This window comes from Equus przewalskii, chromosome 25 (genome assembly GCF_037783145.1).
Source record: "Equus przewalskii isolate Varuska chromosome 25, EquPr2, whole genome shotgun sequence".
NCBI classification, from domain to species: Eukaryota; Metazoa; Chordata; class Mammalia; order Perissodactyla; family Equidae; genus Equus; species Equus przewalskii.
In genome coordinates this window covers 46,000,244-46,019,511 of record NC_091855.1, presented here as the reverse complement: position 1 = coordinate 46,019,511, position 19,268 = coordinate 46,000,244, and the positions used below count along the sequence as shown (strand labels likewise).

Genomic DNA, 19,268 nt, shown 5'->3' with positions numbered 1-19,268 from the left:
GACCACCTCCACAATCACCCCGCAGTCAGTCTGCCTCCTGCAAGAGGCATTTTTCTGCTCAGGATCAAGGCTACAGACAACCCCAGCACAGCCCTGGGGGCCTGGTTGTCAGTGGTCCTGCTCCCGACTCGGACTCCTAACAAACACACGCCTGAAACCTTCGATGACCCGCCAGAGCCAGGGCAGTGTTCCAGAACCCACAGGCGGGTCCTGTGTCTTCTTTGGCACACGCAGGGGAGTGGGGGCAGGGGCATCAGACATCCCCCAGCCCAGACCTTGAGGTGGCAGCCTCATGTCCCCCACGGGGACCAGCAGCAGGGCACTTCCCCCGGCTGTGCCAGGCCAGCACCACACCGCTCGGCACAAAACCAGGAGGCCAGCCAGCGGGCCAGCAGGGCAAGCGTGAGGCTCTGTGCTCACAGCGCTCCCAGCCCAGGGCCTGAGAAGCGAGTGGCTGGTGGGGGAGCTGGAACCCCACGCCCCTCGGCATCTGAGCACAGCCTCACCACCTGTCAGACCCCCATGGGGCAGTCCTGGATCAGTGCTAACCAGGCCCAGATGCACACCTCCTGCCACCTCAGCTGTCTCCACCACCAGACCCTCGGCCTTTGCTGCGCTCTCTCCTCTGGGAAGCTCCCTCCATCGCCCTCCCTCCGAGAGAGCATGGCCTGTGCCCAGCCCCATAGTCCTCCACCTGCAACTCAGACCCCACCCTGTCCTCGCTCCTCTCTCTGGGGGCCCCCTGGCCTGCCCCGTGGTCCCAAGACTGGTTTTCACTCGCAAAGCAAATGGCACCCACAAATGAGTTCAATGTGCTGCCCTGGATGCTCCATGGGATAAGTGCTGTGTCTGTAAACACACGCCATGCTCAGCTCATCTCCCACCAGGGCCGGGCCAGAGGAGGGCGCACCAATCTGGGGTGAGGTAACCGTGTCATTCTCCAGTAACTTTCCAAAGCGTGACAACTTTAAGTTATGCTGCAACCAGTTAAAGCAGGAAGCCCGGAGCGAAGGTGGAATCCAGCAGGAGCTCCTGGAGGAATGGGGGAAGCCCAGGACCCCCACAGGGACCCCAAGCAGGAACAGATGGCAGCGTCCTAGCCACAGGGTTGGTCATGATGATGTGGATTAAGGCTGCCCCAGGTCGAGAAGCCCAAGGTGACCTGGCCTACATGCCGAACTATATGACCGGGTGGATTTTTATGGTATGAATTAGGGCTGCCCCAGGGAGAGAAGCCCAGGGCATCCTCACCTACATGCCGATCTATATGACCAGATTCGTATCTAAAGTTATACGACCGCACGATAACCAGACCCCACCTGCACTGAAATCATTTAATGACTTTTTACATCATCTTTTCTTTTTCCAGTAAAAATAAGTCACGTACCCATGCCTTATAAAATTAGCCCTAACCCTCAACTCAGGGCAGCAGCAGGAGCTCTTACTGCCCATGGGTCCTGTCCCCATGCAGCAGCGGCAGCAGCTCTTCACTGCCCATGGGTCCTGTCCCCATGCAGCAGCAGGAGCTCTGATTGCCCATGGGTCCTGTACCCATGCAGCAGCAGCAGGAGCTCTGACTGCCCATGGGTCCTGTCCCCATGCAACAGCAGGAGCTCTGATTGCCCATGGGTCCTGTCCCCATGCAACAGCAGCAGGAGCTCTGACTGCCCATGGGTCCTGTCCCCATGCAGCAGCAGCAGGAGCTCTGACTGCCCATGGGTCCTGTCCCCATGCAGCAGCAGGAGCTCTGACTGCCCATGGGTCCTGTCCCCATGCAACAGCAGCAGGAGCTCTGACTGCCCATGGGTCCTATCCCCATGCAGCAGCAGCAACAGCTCTTCACTGCCCATGGGTCCTGTCCCCATGCTATTCTGTACTATTCTCTAAATAAAAGAGCACCACTGCTAGACCTTGAGAGTCCAAGAAATCTTTCTTTCGACTCCTCGGCTCACCGACCCCGATCAATGAGAGCCCAGAACCCAAGACAGGTTTTCACACTCAAAGCTCATCCTGCCCTCCCATAGAGTACAGCCCAGCCTGGAGGCCGGCGGGGAGCCCCTGGCCCACCAGAGTGCAGAAGGGCCACCAACCCCGACACAGAGCATCTCTAGGTGACCAGCCCCTCAGTTGTGCTCAGGGGAAGAAACCGCAACGCCCCACACCAAGGGAATGTGTGGTGCAGCGGCTCACTGTCCAGAATGCCCACCATCAGCTTGACACCTGCCTGAGGCACTCTCAGGGGCCCAGACGCAGGGACCAGCCCCATGCGAGCTGCGACACCACCAAGCAGGGAAGAGCCTTACCCTGCTGAGTTCAGACACAGGGACGTGGGCACTGGTGGCCAGGAGCCTCACGCATGGTGAGGCCTGTCCTCCTGGGGCCTGGGGACACCTGCCCAGAGCCAACCCCACGCTGCAGCACCTGAGGCCTGAGAATGCAAATCATGCGGGAAAAGCTCATCAATTCTTTTGCATCTAAAAACAGCGAAGTCCTGACTGGCTATGCCACAACAAAAGAAGATGCATCCTCGCACCCACAGCACAGAGACCTCCTGTGAGGTCAGCTGCAGAGTTACCCTAGAAAAGGAGGCTTGAATTCACCAAAAGATGCCAGTGGACCGCAGCTCCATCTCACACGGAGCTCACCGAGCGACCTCACTCGAGCGTCTGCTACAGGGGCCCCACTGCTGTCCTGATAGGGATGACGTGCACCCTACAAAGTAAGGTGAACAGGATGAAGGAGGCCAGCGTCAACAAAGGAGGCTCGCGGCCCATGCATCTGACGCGGGGCAGAGGCAGCTGAAACCCAGGCTGGCCCTTCACTGAGGGTCACCCCATCTGAGCAGAAGGAAGTGCCTCCAAGGGCCTGCCCACTGCAGGTCCGCACCCTGGCCTGGCCAGGGGAGGAGGCAGGTGGGGCCTCTGCCGAAGGGGTCCCTGCTGACGGGGTTCTGCCTTCTCGGAAGGCAGAGGGCAATGATGCTCACCTTGGACCTCGCAGTGTGCACAGGGCTGCAGGTGCTGGAGGGGAGGGATCACCACACGCCCACAGGCACGGAGCCAGCTGACGGCCAGGACATGAGACATGCGAGCTGCCTCCCCTTCTGCCAAGAGCAAGACCCAGCGTATCCACACGAGGAGGAGAGGCCAGGCGGGGCTCCTCGTGAGGCCCTCCCAGCCCACCCCACGCTGTCCTGGTGACTGGGAGGCAGAACCTCACTGCCACAAACACTGCCTGTCCTGGCCCCTCCGCCATCCAATCCCATCCCCTCCTGCCATCGGAAGAAGAGGGCCCTCAGGGCTAGACCACCAGGAGGGTCATGTCCGCACATGGCCAGGTTCTGCCTGCGGGCCAGCGAGGAGCCGTGGTCCAGCCAGGGGGTAATGAGGAAAGGCGAGCAGGGCAGCAGGAAGGGCAGACGCGCCCAATCCCTGGCATCTCCACCACCCGCTCTGGCCCCCACAAGGTTCCAGAAGCCTCCATTTACCCAACCCCGCAGGGGGCCCAGGGCGCAGCCTTGAACTCCCCAGGGAGAGAAGGCCCGGCCGCTGCCACGCCCCCCAGGGCTGGACTGAGGGGCATGCAGGCTGGGACACCTAAGAACACCAAGTGCTCTTTCTAGGAACTCAGTCCTTGAAGACAGGGACATTCTCACTATGCACCACAACCCTTTGCATGATCCACCTTGACTGAGGACACAGCCCCAACAACCCAGCTCCTCCAGTGCAGAAGGACCCTGGCTTCTGAATATTTTCACATGCTATTTTCAGGGCCAATGTTCAGTGCCACCATCCACTAAACAAGCAGAGCAAAGCGAGGGGCCCCCAGCTAGTTCACAGGTCATTAAGCATCAGATGAGACCATATACTCCCCAGCACAGCGCCCGCCAGGGCCCAAGGCAGGTGCTTCCTTCCACACAAAAGCCAGTGCAGGAGGGAAGGTGTCCACAGCACTGGGCCCCATGGAGACCAACCGCCCACTCTGCTGCAGACAGAGGGGCAGACCACTGCCCAGGGGGCCTGGGGCTCAGCCCGGCACCACAGGCTGGGCGCCATGGAGCTGCTCTGACTGCAGCAGGACGCCAGCCCACGGCCCGAGGACTGCCAGAGTCAGCCGCCTCAGTTCCTCAGAGCAACCGTCATCTGCCACAGGCTGCAAAGACCCGAACCCACTCTTGAACCCCCAACGGCCCCCCGCCCAGCTCCACCCATGCACACATCCAACCTACTTACGTCTGACGCTGTCTACCACCCAACCAGCACTGTCCCCCAGAGCCACACCTGCAAAACAGATCAGTGACGTCCCCAAACTCCAAACAAAAGCCACATTCCTGAGTGTGGTATCTTCGTTCAACCACAGGAACAGTCACCACAGAGCTACTCCCGGCCCGGCTCTGGGCAGGGCTGACAGATGGCCAGGGCCCTGTCTGCCACAGAGTGCCCAGTGTGCTGCACTGACTCTTACGGAGGCCAGGCCCAAAGGACAGACGTGGACAGAAGCAGAAAGACGCTGGGCACTGGCCATGGCTCCAGGGACATGCAAGCCTGTCAAGCCGGACACTGTGCCCTAACACCCAGCAGAAGGACTAATGCACGTCCAGTCGATACCCAGAGGCGAAGAGAGAACATGGCAGACACAACGACGGAAGAGAAGGAACGGCAACAAACAAAAGTTCTGGCTGAGAACGTCCCAGAACTAATGAAAGCCACCAGCTCACAGAGTCAACAAGACCAGTGCACGGACGTGGGGGGAAACAACAGAAACCCACACCTGACACAACAGAGAAGCGGTGGCAAAGGAACAGGAGGAAGGACAGACCTTCAAAAGAGTCACATCGGACTGACAGCTGACTTTTCAATAGCAAAACCGAAGCAAAGTCATGAAAGGTGCACCTGCCATGTGCAGAGGGGAGAGACGCCCCCTGGAACTCCACCACCAGAGACCACCCTCCACACCAGAAGGAGGAGATGCCCCCTGCAACTCCACAACCAGAGACCACCCTCCACACCAGAAGGAGGAGACGCCCCCTCAAACTCCACCACCAGAGACCACCCTCCACACCAGAAGGAGGAGACGCCCCCTGCGAACTCCACAACCAGAGACCACCCTCCACACCAGAAGGAGGAGACGCCCCCTCAAACTCCACCACCAGAGACCACCCTCCACACCAGAAGGAGGAGACGCCCCCTCGACCTCCACAACCAGAGACCACCCTCCACACCAGAAGGAGACGTCCCCTGGAACTCCACCACCAGAGACCACCCTCCACACCAGAAGGAGGAGACGCCCCCTCGAACTCCACCACCAGAGACCACCCTCCACACCAGAAGGAGGAGACGCCCCCTGCAACTCCACAACCAGAGACCACCCTCCACACCAGAAGGAGGAGACGCCCCCTCGAACTCCACAACCAGAGACCACCCTCCACACCAGAAGGAGGAGACGCCCCCTCGAACTCCACAACCAGAGACCACCCTCCACACCAGAAGGAGACGTCCCCTGGAACTCCACCACCAGAGACCACCCTCCAGACCAGAAGGAGGAGACGCCCCCTGCAACTCCACAACCAGAGACCACCCTCCACACCAGAAGGAGGAGATGCCCCCTGGAACTCCACCACCAGAGACCACCCTCCACAACCAGAGACCACCCTCCACACCAGAAGGAGGAGACGCCCCCTGCAACTCCACCACCAGAGACCACCCTCCACAACCAGAGACCACCATCCAGGAAGGAGGATAAATGTCCTCATACACACAGAAAGAGCAGTAGTTTCAGCAGATTCTCATTAAAGGAAATCCTAAAGATGCATTTTCAGACAGAAAAAGGAGAAAAATGATTCCACATTGTGAGATGCAAGAAGAACGAAGAAAAAAAAGTGGTGAGTTTTGGTGTGAATCAAGTATTAACAAGATGAAGCAATAATAACCTTTCATGGGCTTAAAAAGAAGACAATTCCATTACACTAAACAAAAGCATAGAACTGAGAAAGTTTGGGTGGGAATAATGTGCTGTACGCCCCCCTCTTGTCCAGGAAGAGATAAAGATACATTAACTTTAAAATATAACAGCAGGTACGCAAATTGCCATTGACAGTAACCACTAATGAAATAGACATCTTGGTAAGTTTCAAACTCATAGAGATGAAAGAGACTAAGAAGAAACAAGCAGAATAAGGTAAGACAGAACCGACACAAACAGAGAGAGTGCTGGGCAATCCTAACCACAAAAATACAACAGTAGACATGAACCCAAATACCTTCAGATAAATGACAGTGAATTGAATATTCTAGTTAAAAAATAAAGATTGTCAGAATGAATGAAAACAAAATCTAGATACATGCCAAATAACCAAAGACACATCTGACATGTAAGGATACAGAAAAGTTTAAAGAAAAAACGTAGGAAAGACATAACAGGCAGATACTACCCCAAAGAGCTCCCAGAGCTGTACTGTCTCCAGTCCAGGTGCAAAGAGCACCACCAGACGGAGAGGCAAAGGCAGGGGCCGCGTCACAACCAGAATCGCGTGCGCACCTCATAACCTGGTCCCAACGTGACAGAACTCCAGCAGAAAGGGACAAATCCACACCAGCTTAGAAGGTTTTAAAAAAGGAAACAGATGTGAAGACCGAATGAACCCAGCTTGACCTAAGGGACAGGTATCCAACACCACCATCAACCACCCCACTCATTCCTTTTCAGTACTAACAGAACTTGGAGGAAGACTGACCTCACACTGGGCCATAAAGCAAGTTCCAAAAGATTTCAATACTTGCTGTCACATTGATCACCTTCTCTGACTACAATGTAACTAAGTCAGAAACGAATAGAAAAAAGAGAAGAAGAAACAAATTCCACAACGGAAGAGTAACTAGTAAAAAAAAGACCTACATATGTGGATACTAAGAAACTTTGAAACATACCATCAGGTTAAAGAAAGAATAACGCAAAATTTAAGAAACATTTTAAACTGAATAATTCTACATGTAAAAGCTGCTAAGAAGCAGCTAGGGCATCACTTATTTTGTAGCTTTAAATGCTTGTGCAAAAGGAAAGGAGGAGGAAAAATAACAAGCCACGTATTTATCTTAAGAAATCAGAACAAAAACAGCAAAATAAACCTAAGGAATGTAAGTGGAAGGAAATAAAGGTAAGGACTAATATTTCATTTAAAAAATTGATGAACCCCTGGTCAGAGAGATCACAGTGTGCATGTCCACCTGCATAAACGGTTGATGGGAGGAATTAAAAGGGGACAGCTTTACAGATCCTGCAGACAGGTAAAGGATAAAATAATATCATGAACAACTTTACACCAATAAACCTGAAAATCTGGACAAAACAGACAAACTTCCAGAAAAACATATTTCCAAAACTAACTCAAAAGGGGAAAAAAGCGTCCTGCATCAGGAGTTACACTTCCCACAAAGCCAGTCCAAGCTTGGGCTATTTCATAGGCGATTTCTCCCGACCATTCAGGGGATGAACAACTCGGGATTTATACAAACCTCCCCGTGATGCAGCGAAAGAGGAGACGCTCCAGCTCATTCTGCAAGGTGTCTTGGCACCAAAACTTGATGAGGGCAGAAGACAAGAGGGAGACTGTGGGAGACTGTAGCCCTAGACTTGGGCACAGAAGTACTAAACCAATAATCTAATAATCTAAACTCACCACTGAACAGGAAGGGCAACACACATGACCACGGTGGAATTTTTCCAAGGATGGAAGGTTAGTTTAATACAAAATCCACTCCTGTAATCTACCACATCAGCAATTAAAGGAGAAGAATCACATGATACTCTTAATAAAAGAAAAGTGTTTGATTACATTCAACATCCGCTCACAATAAATGCAGAATAAAACCCTGAGGAGAAATCGTCACGCAGCCATTAGAATGGCTAAAACTGCAGGTACTGCCGATACACAAACACAACGACACTGAACGTAACACAGAACAGCCAGTGGCAGTGGAACCTGGTGCCACCACCTTAGAAAACTGGCAGCTTCTTATGAAGCTGACACACGCCCACCTCCCTTGTGGCCAGTTATTACCCAAGAGAAGTGAAAACACACGTCCCCCGAAGCCCTGTGGTCACAGCAGCTTTGCACAGATAGCCCCAAACCAGAAACAAGCCCAACAGCCACCAAGAAGAGCAGGTGGAAACAGAGCAGTTTATTCCCACAGCGGAACACCAGGAGACAACAGAGCAGAGACCGCCTGAAGCTGTGGGAGGGGTGGGGCCCTATAGCAGGTGCTGAGCGAGAAGCCAGGCCCAGGAGCTCCAAGCTGCCCCCTGCTGCTGACAGGAGGCGCCAGCGCAGCCCTGGGGGGTGAGACGGCCATCTGGCTGGGGCGCGGCTGACCCAGCACACAGCTCCCAAAACTCACACTTCCAGCTAAGACCATCCCGCCTGGGCCATGTGCAAACTAACCCTCAACGACATGCCTCACATGGGCCAAGGCCATGAACAAGGAGTTTGTGGAGGTGGAAGTGGGAGTGAACAATAAGCTGTGAAAAGATGCCCAGCCTCATGAAACTTAGAAATTAATAAACCTCAACAGAAAAAAAATTAAGCAGGAAGTGCCAGGGTCTAAAGTGACCCAGCCCCCTGCTGGAGCCCGGGGACACAGGAGGCCACGCTTTGGGCCTGCCAGCAGTGGGGCACAGGCAGGAGACGGCAGGGGAGGTGGACACCATCGGACACCGTGGCTCCGTGGTCACTGTGGAGGAGCACTGTCTGCAATGGCTACCTCGAGGAAATCCACGAAACCGAGCCCTCCGAGAGCCGCAGCCCCAGAGCCTAGCACGAGCTCCCAGGAAGAGCAGAGCTCTCCCGCCACCACCGGGAAGGGAAGAGGATGAAACAAGACTAAGACCAAGGCCAGAGCCGAGTGGCCTCTGGAGGCGGCAGAAACTGTGCGAAGACAGCTGAGAAACACGCACCATCAGGAAAGGGCGGTTTCCACACATCTAGCTGGAAAGGGATCACCATCCCCTAAAGAAACTGCTGAGACTCAAGGAGTGGGAAAAAAAGGAGAAAGAAAAATTGGCAAAAGAAATGAACAGGAATTTTGCTGACGAGGAAGTACAAATGACCCACATTAGTAATCAGAGAAATTCAAATTAAAACCACAATACCATTTCACACCCACCAGATTGGCAAAAATTAAAAGTCAGGCAAGTGTTGGCAAGAATGTAGAGCAGCAGGGACTCTCGTCCCCGCTGCTGGGGGCCGGAGCAGGCACAATTGCCCTGGGCAGCCGCCTGGTAGTAACACTCAGCACACCCCCAAACCCCACTACGGGCACATGCTGACGACGGGCCTGCTGCCCACCGGAGGCACGCACACAGAGGACAGGTTCGAGAATGCCAGCACCTGGAAACAAGCCAAAGGTCCCCTGACACAGCATAGACACACACTGTTGTCTTACAGGACCACCCTGAGGCATCGACAGCCATCAGCTCGGCACCTGCTCAGAAACTTAAACATGGGACAAAGGCAAGAAGTGAGAACAAACAGAGAAAGTACAACTCCTTTTACACAAAGTCCCAAATGAGCAAAACGAGAACCAGCCTGCCTGAGGATGCGAGCTCAGGGGGTACAAGCCGGGGACCAGCCTGCCTGAGGATGCGAGCTCAGGGGGTACAAGCTGGGGACCAGCCTGCCTGAGGATGCGAGCTCAGGGGGTACAAGCCGGGGACCAGCCTGCCTGAGGATGCGAGCTCAGGGGGTACAAGCCGGGGACCAGCCTGCCTGAGGATGCGAGCTCAGGGGGTACAAGCCGGGGACCAGCCTGCCTGAGGATGCGAGCTCAGGGGGTACAAGCCGGGGACCAGCCTGCCTGAGGATGCGAGCTCAGGGGGTACAAGCCGGGGACCAGCCTGCCTGAGGATGCGAGCTCAGGGGGTACAAGCCGGGGACCAGCCTGCCTGAGGATGCGAGCTCAGGGGGTACAAGCCGGGGACCAGCCTGCCTGAGGATGCGAGCTCAGGGGGTACAAGCCGGGGACCAGCCTGCCTGAGGATGCGAGCTCAGGGGGTACAAGCTGGGGACCAGCCTGCCTGAGGATGCGAGCTCAGGAGGTACAAGCCGGGCACCAGCACCAGCTCACAGCGGGAGGGACTGCACCGGGACAGGAAGGGGGCTTCACTATAACCATGCTCTGTACGTTCAGCACATAAACCCTGTGCCCACCCTCGCTGACGGCTGCTCTGCTCACCCCATGGTCCATCAACTCCACACCCACAGAACACAACCTGCTGTCCCACCTTACTCTTCCCCCCACATCCCTTCCAGGTAGAGCCAGTTAGCCCTCAACACCTAGTGCTGTCCAGCCCAGGCCCCTACATCCTGCTCCATGCTCTCCCTGCACACACACCAGGGTGGGCTTCCTAGACCAGCTCCAAGGGGGGCTGACAAGGCCCCTCAACACAGCCTCTGCTGGCCTGGCCTCTCCTGCCACCTGCCCTGCCTCCCTCTGGTTAAAACTTCAGGAGTCTTTCAGAGAGCCCCGGGAAGCTGCTGAAGAGGCACAGCAAAGCCAGGTTACTCTGTGCCCTGCCTGGGGGGCACTCCGCCAGGAAGGAGGCAAGTGTGGACTTGGGGAGTGTTGGCAGAGGAGGCAGCGCAAGCGGTCCAGGGGATGGTGGTGATGTTGCAGAGGGAGACAGACAAGAGAAGCATGGGAGAAAGAGGGTCCAGGAGGACCCTTGGCTGTGAGGCCCAACGCTGGGGCAATTGCCAAGATGGGAAAAGGAGAGGAGGCCAGGCTGGGGAAATGCTCCTGAGGCTGGCCTTGAGGCCCAGAGATTCCCAGAAGAGAGGCAAGCAGGTAGGTCTGGAGTCCTTCGCCCCAAACCCTGGCTGACACTGACCGTCAAGTCTTCACGGACACAGCATCCTGCAGGAGGCCCCACACATGTCTGGGAGTGATGCTAAGCACCCATCCCTTCCACTCAGCGCAGCCAATGCCCTGAGCTCCCAGCCCTGTGCTGTGGGAAGGAAAACCCTGCTGTCTGGCACCCTCCGTGTCCCCAGTGCCTCACTCAGCAACACCTGTTGAAGGAGCCAGGGCAGAGAGCGTGGCCCCCTTGGTGCACACCCACCACTTCCTGTGCCCGATCGCACTCCTGAAGTCCCACTGGGAGGTCTCCCCAGGGAGAGCTCTTCCCTGCAGCCCTCACTGCCTAGCATCTATTCCAGAATAGACTGGGTGCCAGTTTGTCTCTCCCCCTCAGCCTGCGAGCTTGGTCAGCAGGGACCACCGAGTGGGGAGAAAACCCGCAGAGCCTCAAGCTGACAGGAGAAACAGGGAAGTTGTGAGTCTGAGTGGAGGTGGGCTGTCCAGTGCGCTGACATGTGGGTAAACCTCCTCCAGCTGCTACCCACGGGCAAGGAGTGCTTCCCCACCAAGTGGCTAGAGCAGCGTCTTTTGTGAAGACAAAATTAAGAGCAGGATGCAACGAACAGTGTTTACGTACAAAGAAGTGTCTCTAAATCACCAGCCAGAGTACAAACAGGTAAAAGGCGATGACCACCGGCCAGGACAGAGAGGATAGCGCCAGACCCCCAAGAGGATGAAAAAATGCGTGTACTGGACGAAGGAATACAATCGTGGTGGTAGATTTGTGCGTCCTCTGGACACTGCGCGCCCTGAGGGTCACTCCCAGGCCGCACAGGCTTGACAGTGTGTTAGACGCAAAAGGAAATCTGTGGTACCCGGTGGAGAGACGAGACACCGTAAGTCAACTCCACCAGCACCGCATCAGTAGGCGGGTGCAGCGATGCAGGCTGATAGCTAACCAGGTGAGCGCCCGGGAGAGCCTCCGGAGCCGGCGGGGCCTGAGATACCCGCGCCGCTCCGTGCCCGGCGCGGACCGAGACCTCGGGGACCCTCTGCGCGCCGGGGGCTGCTCGCAAGGGACGCGCGTGCCGGAGGAGGGGCGCAAACGCGACGGCCTTGGGTGGGGGCCCCGGGCGGCCGGCAGGTGCGCGCGGGAACAAAGCGCCGGCGGCGGCGGCGTACCTGGGCACGCAGCTGGGGCTGGAGCCGTCCACCTCCCAGGTGGCGAACAGGTTCATGGGCACCGGCGTGTTGAGCGCGGCGGGCGCGCCGGCCAGGCCCAGGCGGCCCCGCTCGGCCATGGCGCCGGCCCCGCCGCTTCCTCGGGCCTGGGGCTGCGGCCGGGCCGCGGACGCGCGGCGGGCGGGCGGGCGGGCCGGGCGCGCGGAGGGCGGCGGCGCGGTCACATGGCTGCCGGGCGGCGGGGACGGCCGGGCGGGCGGCGGACAGGCCCGCGGGCGGCGACCAGGCTGCGGCCGCCCCGCCCCACCCCGCCCGCCGCGCGCCCCCGCCGCGCGCCCCCGCCCCCTGGCCGCGCCGCCGCCGCCGATTGGCTGGGCGGGCGCGCGCCCGCCGCCCTGGGGCCAATCACGTCCCGCGGAGCGCTCGCCGGAAGTGAGGTACGGCCCCTCCCACCCCCTGCCGGCTCCTCGCGAGGCGTCCCGTGCCCGCGGCCGGCGGGAGCGCGCGTCCGCGCCTGCGCACAGGCCCCGCCCCAGCGCGCCCCGCCCCGCCCCCCGGGAGCGGCCGGGAGGGGCCTGGCGAGACCCGGGTCAGTCCAACCCGCGCGCCAACCCATGCGCTCTCCTGTCCCGGACCTGGCGCCCGCTCGGCACCCCACGCCCCGCGCACCCCCGCAGCCTCCCCGGGAGCACTCATTGTCCCCCTTCGTGCCCCATGTCTCCACGCACCAACCCCCAAGCCTCCGCGCGTCCCCGCCCCCCCAGTCCAGCGCATCCTCCGAGTCTCCCCGCCCCCCTCGCGCGCTCCCTTCGTCCCCCGGAGCCCGCCCGTCCCCTGCCGTCCCTGTGTCCCCCACACCGACCCCAGACCGCCAAGCCCGCACCCCTCCAGTCCTCCTGACTCCCCCCACCGTCTCCTTGTTCTCCCCGGCCCCTGTGTTCCCCGCAGGCCCTGGCGGATGGCTGCGGTTCCTGCCCCCGGGGGCCTGGGGCGCCCCACAGGCTCCGTGTGTAGAACTGACCCTCCATGAATCCCTTTGGAGTGTCCCGTTTCTGCCCGAGCCCTCTTAGTATCCAGCAATGCCTCTTCTGCGTTTTTTGCACGAGACAATGGAGAACAAATGTCTGGGGGGCAGGGGCGGCTGCTGGCCCTGCCGCTGACAGTGAACTTGGGGACTCAGGCCAGTAAGAGGCAAAGACCAGAGCTGCCCGCTGGGCCCAGGAGGCAGGGAAGGTGGAAAAAGGCCCTGGGAAAGGACATCTAAGTTTGGGGGCCCAGGGAGGAGTCCCCTCCCCCCATCCTTTTGGCGGCCGTTCTGGTCAGTCACCAGATCCTGCGCTGAGATTTAGGAAAAGCTTTTCTGGCGTCTCTTCCGTTTCTTTGTATCCACAGTGTTACACAGCTGCTTTTCCCTCCCGGTTCCTGTCTGTATCTTGCTGTCTACAAGCAGTTTTATTGAAACTAGTCCAACCCAGGCAAACTGACTTTGTTCCCTTGCCCTTGGGGTTTACCATCCGAGCGCCCCTTAGCTCTTTCTCCCACACACAGTACCCCAGCCGGCTCCCTCCTTTGTAAGAGCTCAGCCTCCTCCGGCTGTAACTCCCGGATCTGGAGCTGCAAACAGCTGTGACTGCTTAATGCCAGGGTTGCGCTTTGGGGAGAACAAGAGGATCTGTGTTCCCCACATGGTCCTGCTCCTTTGGGATGGTACAACTGAGAGCCGTGAGGGTCCCTCTGTCCTCCGCCAGCTGACTGGTGTTGTCTTACACTGCTGCTCTTGCCAGGCAGAGTGCCTGCGGGTCTCATACCTATGAGATGGGGGGGATGACTGTGTTCGGAGGGCAGGTCTCAGTCCCCTGCGAGAACAGGCTGCCTTTGGTGACAGGGCAGAAGACAGACACCCATTGACCTCAGCATTTGGCGTGCTGCGCTGTGGGACAGCGAGGAACAGTTGCAGTCAGATGAATGGGCCGCCTGACACTTGGTGTCTGTGTGCGCCAGCATCTCGCCTGGCAAGGAGTGCGGGAGCGGGGGTCAAGTGAGGAAATGTGGGGTGACCAAACCCTGCACCTGGGGGCTTGACACCAGTTGCCCGCCACAGTAGAGCTGTGCCCCTCCTCTGTGCCAGCCACTGTCGTGAGCCCTTCATGGACATGACAGTCCTGTCCCATCCCCATTTAGGGTGAGGAAACTGAGGCAGATGAGTTTATGCAGCTACTAAGGGGAGAAGCCAGGGTGTGGGCCCACCAGGTACCCACTGTGGTGGAAAGCCTTAAACACTCCTGCGAGGCGGGGAGGCGGAGACTGGAAACACACTGTGTGCGCTGTACCTGTGACCCTGTGCGTGTCTGTTTGTTAAGGGGGGACCATACGGACACAAAAATGTTAGTGGTGATGAGATTGTGGCCTTCTGTATCTTCCAGGTTTTCTATAGTGGACAGATATCACTTTGGTCATCAGGGTTAGTTTTTTGGCCAGAACCTGTTATTTGCTTTGTCGCTCTCTGTGTTTAAAAATGATCCCATGTTCATCTTCCTTCCAAGGACCGTGGGTCCCAGGATGACTGCCCTGAGAGCTGAGAGGACACCCCATCAAATGAGCCCCCACCCCCAGCCCAGTGTTTGGAGCACGGCTGTTCTTTCTGATGGCTGTTTATTTGAAGCAGGAACTTAGTTCCAGAGGAACCTCGCTGGACGGCTGGAGTGGCTGGGTGTGGTTGGGGAGGAAGGCCCCCAGTAGACAGTTCCCTAGAGTCCTGGGATCCCAACAGGGCACCCTGAAAACCTTTGCTGAGGACCTGACAGTGCGCCACCTGCCCGTCAAGTTTGTAAAATAAATCAAAGCCGTGGATTTCCAAGTGGTTGTTTCCCGGCAGCACTCCCGCTCTGTTGGAACCCCAACTCCTGGAAGACTGGACTGAGTGAAGGCTGCCACCCCTTTACCGCGGTCCCGCCCCTCGTCGCTGGGGGGCCCTCCGCCTGCAGGTGGTGGCTCTGGCATTTCTGGTTGGTGGGTTGGGACCTCCTGCTCTTTGGAAACTCATTCATCTGTTCAGCCTGGGTTAAGATGATGCACCCCGGGGGCTGGCCCCGTAGCGCAATGGTTAAGTGCGCACGTTCCACTTCAGCAGCCCTAGGTTTGCCAGTTCGGATCCTGGTGCGGACATGGCACTGCTTGGCAAGCCATGCTGTGGTAGGCGTCCCACATATAAAGTAGAGGAAGATGGGCATGGATATTAGCTCAGGGCCAGCGTTCCTCAGGAAAAAGAGGAGGATTGGCAGCAGTTAGCTCAGGGCTAATCTTCCTCAAAAAAAAAAAAAAAAAGATGATACACCCCAGGCTTGGGGACGTGATGAAGCACCAAGCAGGCACGAAACTCCCCTCCAAGAGAGGGGAGGAGGCAATCTCCAGGGTGTGGGCACTGTGGGGCTCCCCTCAGGCCAGGCACCATGATGTGCGTCTTTGAGCCGTGAGCACTGCAGGCTCTTGGGCCTGGAGTTAGCCACAGAGAGTGTGCTGGCACTTGCCTCTGCCATGCTCATGTGGGGCGGCTGCTGCACTCCTAGGCACTGTCACCTTTGGAGTGGCTCCAGCCAGTCAGGTGAGTGGCCAGGGCCTCCTTTAGGGCCCAGGCCTGGGTCAACCGGATGGTTCCAGCCTGCTCCAGCCCACAGCTCTTCAGTGCCTTCTCTGACTTCAGGAGCAGGGCAGAGTAAGCTGTCCCGAGTGGAACAATGGACAGATCTGGGAAACCTCTGGATGTGGCTTATGTCATATCCCACTCCCATGAGTGGGACACGTCATATGGCTGAGCCACCATCACTGAGGTTGGGGCTGAAACTCTTTGCATGGAAGGCACAGTGGATCACAAGCAGTGGCCAGGGAGGCAGTCCTCTCACAAGGAAAGGAACAGTTGTGACCAGGGATTCAGGCAGCCTGGTACAGGGCAGGTGCACAGGGAATGACGTGAACAGGAAGCGTGGCTGCAGAGCTCCAGACCCCAGGGCATGTCTGAGATGCTCCATGAAGGTGGAACAGGAATGTGGGTATTTGGCACAAGAACTCCATAGGATGGGTAGACTCACCTTGAAGGCACCACCAATAATCCATCCTTTGATATTCAACATAGGGTTAGAGATTCAGACACCTAGGAGTGCCTGCCTGTCTTATTGCCCTGTCCACCCCTGACGAGAGCCTGCACTTCATGAGTCGAGACAGTATGTGGCACCACCCCTGGGATGCTCTGCTAAGTGGCTGGCATGGAGCAGGCATCCCATGAACTACTGCTGCTGACTGGCTGCTGTGGAAGCTAGAAATTCCACCAGGAGCTGTCCCAGGAAACATCCCAGGCGACCCTCACAGAGTTGAGTCAAAGGTTCAAACATTTTTTCGTTTAATAAATGATTGTCAAGCCAGTTTTAAACCCTGGGAACATAGGAAAGAAAAAGCAGGGCATGGTTCCCACCCTCGTGGAGCCTATATTCTCCTGGAGAGAGACTATGAATAGGTCAACCAACGCACAAAAAAGGTGTACGTTCAGAGAATGGAAGTATAAACCCGAGTGGTGTGGCCAAGACAGGATGGAAGGGGAAGATGTCTGAGCTGAGGACTGAAGGACAGTGGGGAGCCAGCCACAGAATGGGCAGCACTGGGTCAGGAGCACCCAGGAAACATGTCTGCTTGGCTCAGGCTCTGGAGGGGTAGAATATTCCCCAAGAGTTTAGATCGGGGCTGCCCTCAGCATGGTTTGCACTAAAAATTCATAATCCCTGTGTTGTCTGGGAGACCCTAAGCCAAGACATTATCCCAGAGTTCCAGGTTAGGAGGGTCCTAGGCGGCTGGCGGGAGAAGCACAAATTCCCCCGGGGGGGCCTCCTTCGTCCCAGACTGTGCAGAGTTGTCAAAGAGAAAGGCAACTAGGCTGGAGATGACAACACCAAAGGAAACAAGCCACCATGCGCTCGAGTTAGAAGAATCGACCGTGAAGGACCTCAGATACTGACGTTATCGCCTAAGATGAACCAACACAAGAGGGTTTAAAATAAACATGTGGAGGAAGAAGATAATATAAGAACAAAGGCCAGGCAGTTTTCAAAAACAAAAACAAAAATTGAAGAGAACTTCTATAAACAACAACAAAAAAATCAAAGTTTGTGAAGTTCAGTGAATGGGTTAAAATAGCAGATTAGATGCAGCTGGAGACAGAATCGATGAAGCTGAAGACAGATCTGGAGAAATTAACCAGATTGCAGTGCTAACAGAAAATGCAAAAGAGAGATAAAAAATGTGATGACAGGAGACCAGCCTGCTGGCGTGGTGGTGAAGTTTGTGTACTCCACTTCTGCAGCCTGGGGTTTGCTGTGGCAGCATCCCACATACAAAATAGAGGAAGATTGGCACAGATGTTAGCTCAGGGCCAATATTCCTCACCAAAAAAAGGAGACAGGTGAGAAGGTCTGTCACACACATTTGCTCAGAGTTCCCCAACAATGAGGGAGGCCCTTTTGCCAATGGGAACCCCTAGAGTCGTGCAGCTTTAGGGCAGAGCATTCTGAGCAAGTGAGCAGAGTGAACAGCAAGTGTGGAGTCCTACAGTCAGAACTGGCGCCGCCCTGGCAGGAGCAGGGCCAGCAGGAATGAGAAGTGTGGGGACAGGTAGAGAGTGGGCGGGAAGCCTCGGCCCCACTCAGGCCTTTACTCCTATTCTGAGCATGCCCTGGGGAGCCACTGGAAGGTTCTCCACAGTGGGGAGAGACAATCTGCTTCCTGCTTCTGAAGGCTCCCGCGTTGTTCTGGGAGAATCAATTGTGGGGGCAAAAGTGGAGTGGGAGACCCTGGGAGGCATGGACGGAGGGGGAGGCAGGGAAGGGGGTGAGCTGTAATCGCAGGATCACATCCATTGTAAGATGGATTTTGGAGGAAGAGTCACCAGGATTCGGAAATGGACTGGAGGAGGAGGATGAAGATGTGAGATGGAGGTGGTGGCCGCTGTGCCTTCATTGCAGGGACAACTAGGGAGGTGAAAGATGAGAGGAGGAATGAGGGTGAGCCGTGCCGCACCCAGTGGGCAGGTGATGATGCTGTCAGTGGGCATAGTAACAACGTAATGTCGATAGATAAGGACAATAGTCTATCGGAAAAGTCCTTCCAGGAAACAGGCGGCGCCCTCCCATTGGCAGCAGGTGTAAGGGAATCCCAGACAGTGCAGGGCCCCAGGGGCAGGAGCTGAAAGGGGACAGGGAAGGAGAGTCCTGAGAACCTGGGAGGAGGGAGCAGCGTGGAGGGGCCTCCTCTATAGGGTGTGACTTTCAGACCTGGCCTGGGCACAGAGGCTGATGCACCTGGAAGCCTGGAGATGAGGGAACCTGTTCATTCAGAGGCCGAGCTAGATAGAAGGAGTGGCTCCATGCAGGTCTGTTGAGTGACAGGATGAATGAGGAAGAGCTGGCAAAGGAAACCATGAGCCAGAGGCATGGCCCGCATCACTCCAACCCCAGCGGGTAGGAAACACCACGGAGAAGAGATCCTGCTTAGAACAACAAAAGAAACCGAAAAGACCAGGGGATAAACCTGATAAGTTAGAAAGTGTTGAAATTTGGGAGATAAAAGAGGTTTACTCACTCCTTTAGTCTGTACCTGAACTGTGATCTTCATCGAAATGCTGATTTGGAAATACTTAAATTAATTCTCAGATGTTTACAGAAACCTGAACGTGAGCATACATGGCCAGGATGCTTTTGGACAAGAAGAGTGAGGAGGCACCAGGTCTGTCACAAGGACGAGATGATCGATGTCGCTGAGCACCGATCAATGGAACAAAGTTAAGGGCCTGAGTCGTGTGGGAAGTTAGGACACGTGGAAGCTGCAGCTCAGGCATTAGGGAGAAGGCGGATGATCCACAAATGGAATTGAGGCAACTGGCTGGACTTAAAAAAATCCTGGGTCTTTATCTCACTCCTTAGCAAAATACGTTCCAGATGGAGAAAGAATTTAATTGTGAAATATAAATCTATAAAAGCTCTACAAAAAATTAGAGTTTATAATCTTGGAGTGAGGAGGGCTTTTACAAGCAAGCCACACAACTCCAAAGGACAAGATTAATAATTTTGTCTATGCCTCAAAAAAAAAAATTGTAGTCCTCTGACCACAAACTGGGAAAAAAATTGCAACAGATGCATCACAAGATGATTTTTTTAACTCATAAAATGCTCTTGTAAATCCGTAAGGAAGAAAAAG

General features: G+C 56.3%; 1 protein-coding gene across 16 annotated transcripts in view; it reads right to left on the bottom strand.

Moving 5' to 3' along the window:
- The window catches only part of PACS2 (phosphofurin acidic cluster sorting protein 2), a 70,715-nt gene extending 58,474 nt beyond the window's left edge, over window positions 1-12,241 (bottom strand). For 5 of the 16 annotated variants that reach the window (XR_011532672.1, XR_011532668.1, XR_011532674.1 and 2 more), the window contains exon 1: window positions 12,033-12,239. Coding sequence is in view for 8 of the 16 variants with exons in the window: in XM_070592987.1 (XP_070449088.1) it covers window positions 12,033-12,151 (119 nt within the window). In the remaining 8 variants the exon portion in view is untranslated. Of the gene's footprint in view, window positions 1-12,032 lie in introns of all 16 variants that reach the window. The other 11 variants (XR_011532673.1, XM_070592985.1, XM_070592988.1 and 8 more) reach the window with 4 other exon arrangements.
- Between the last annotated feature and the right edge of the window lie 7,027 nt (window positions 12,242-19,268).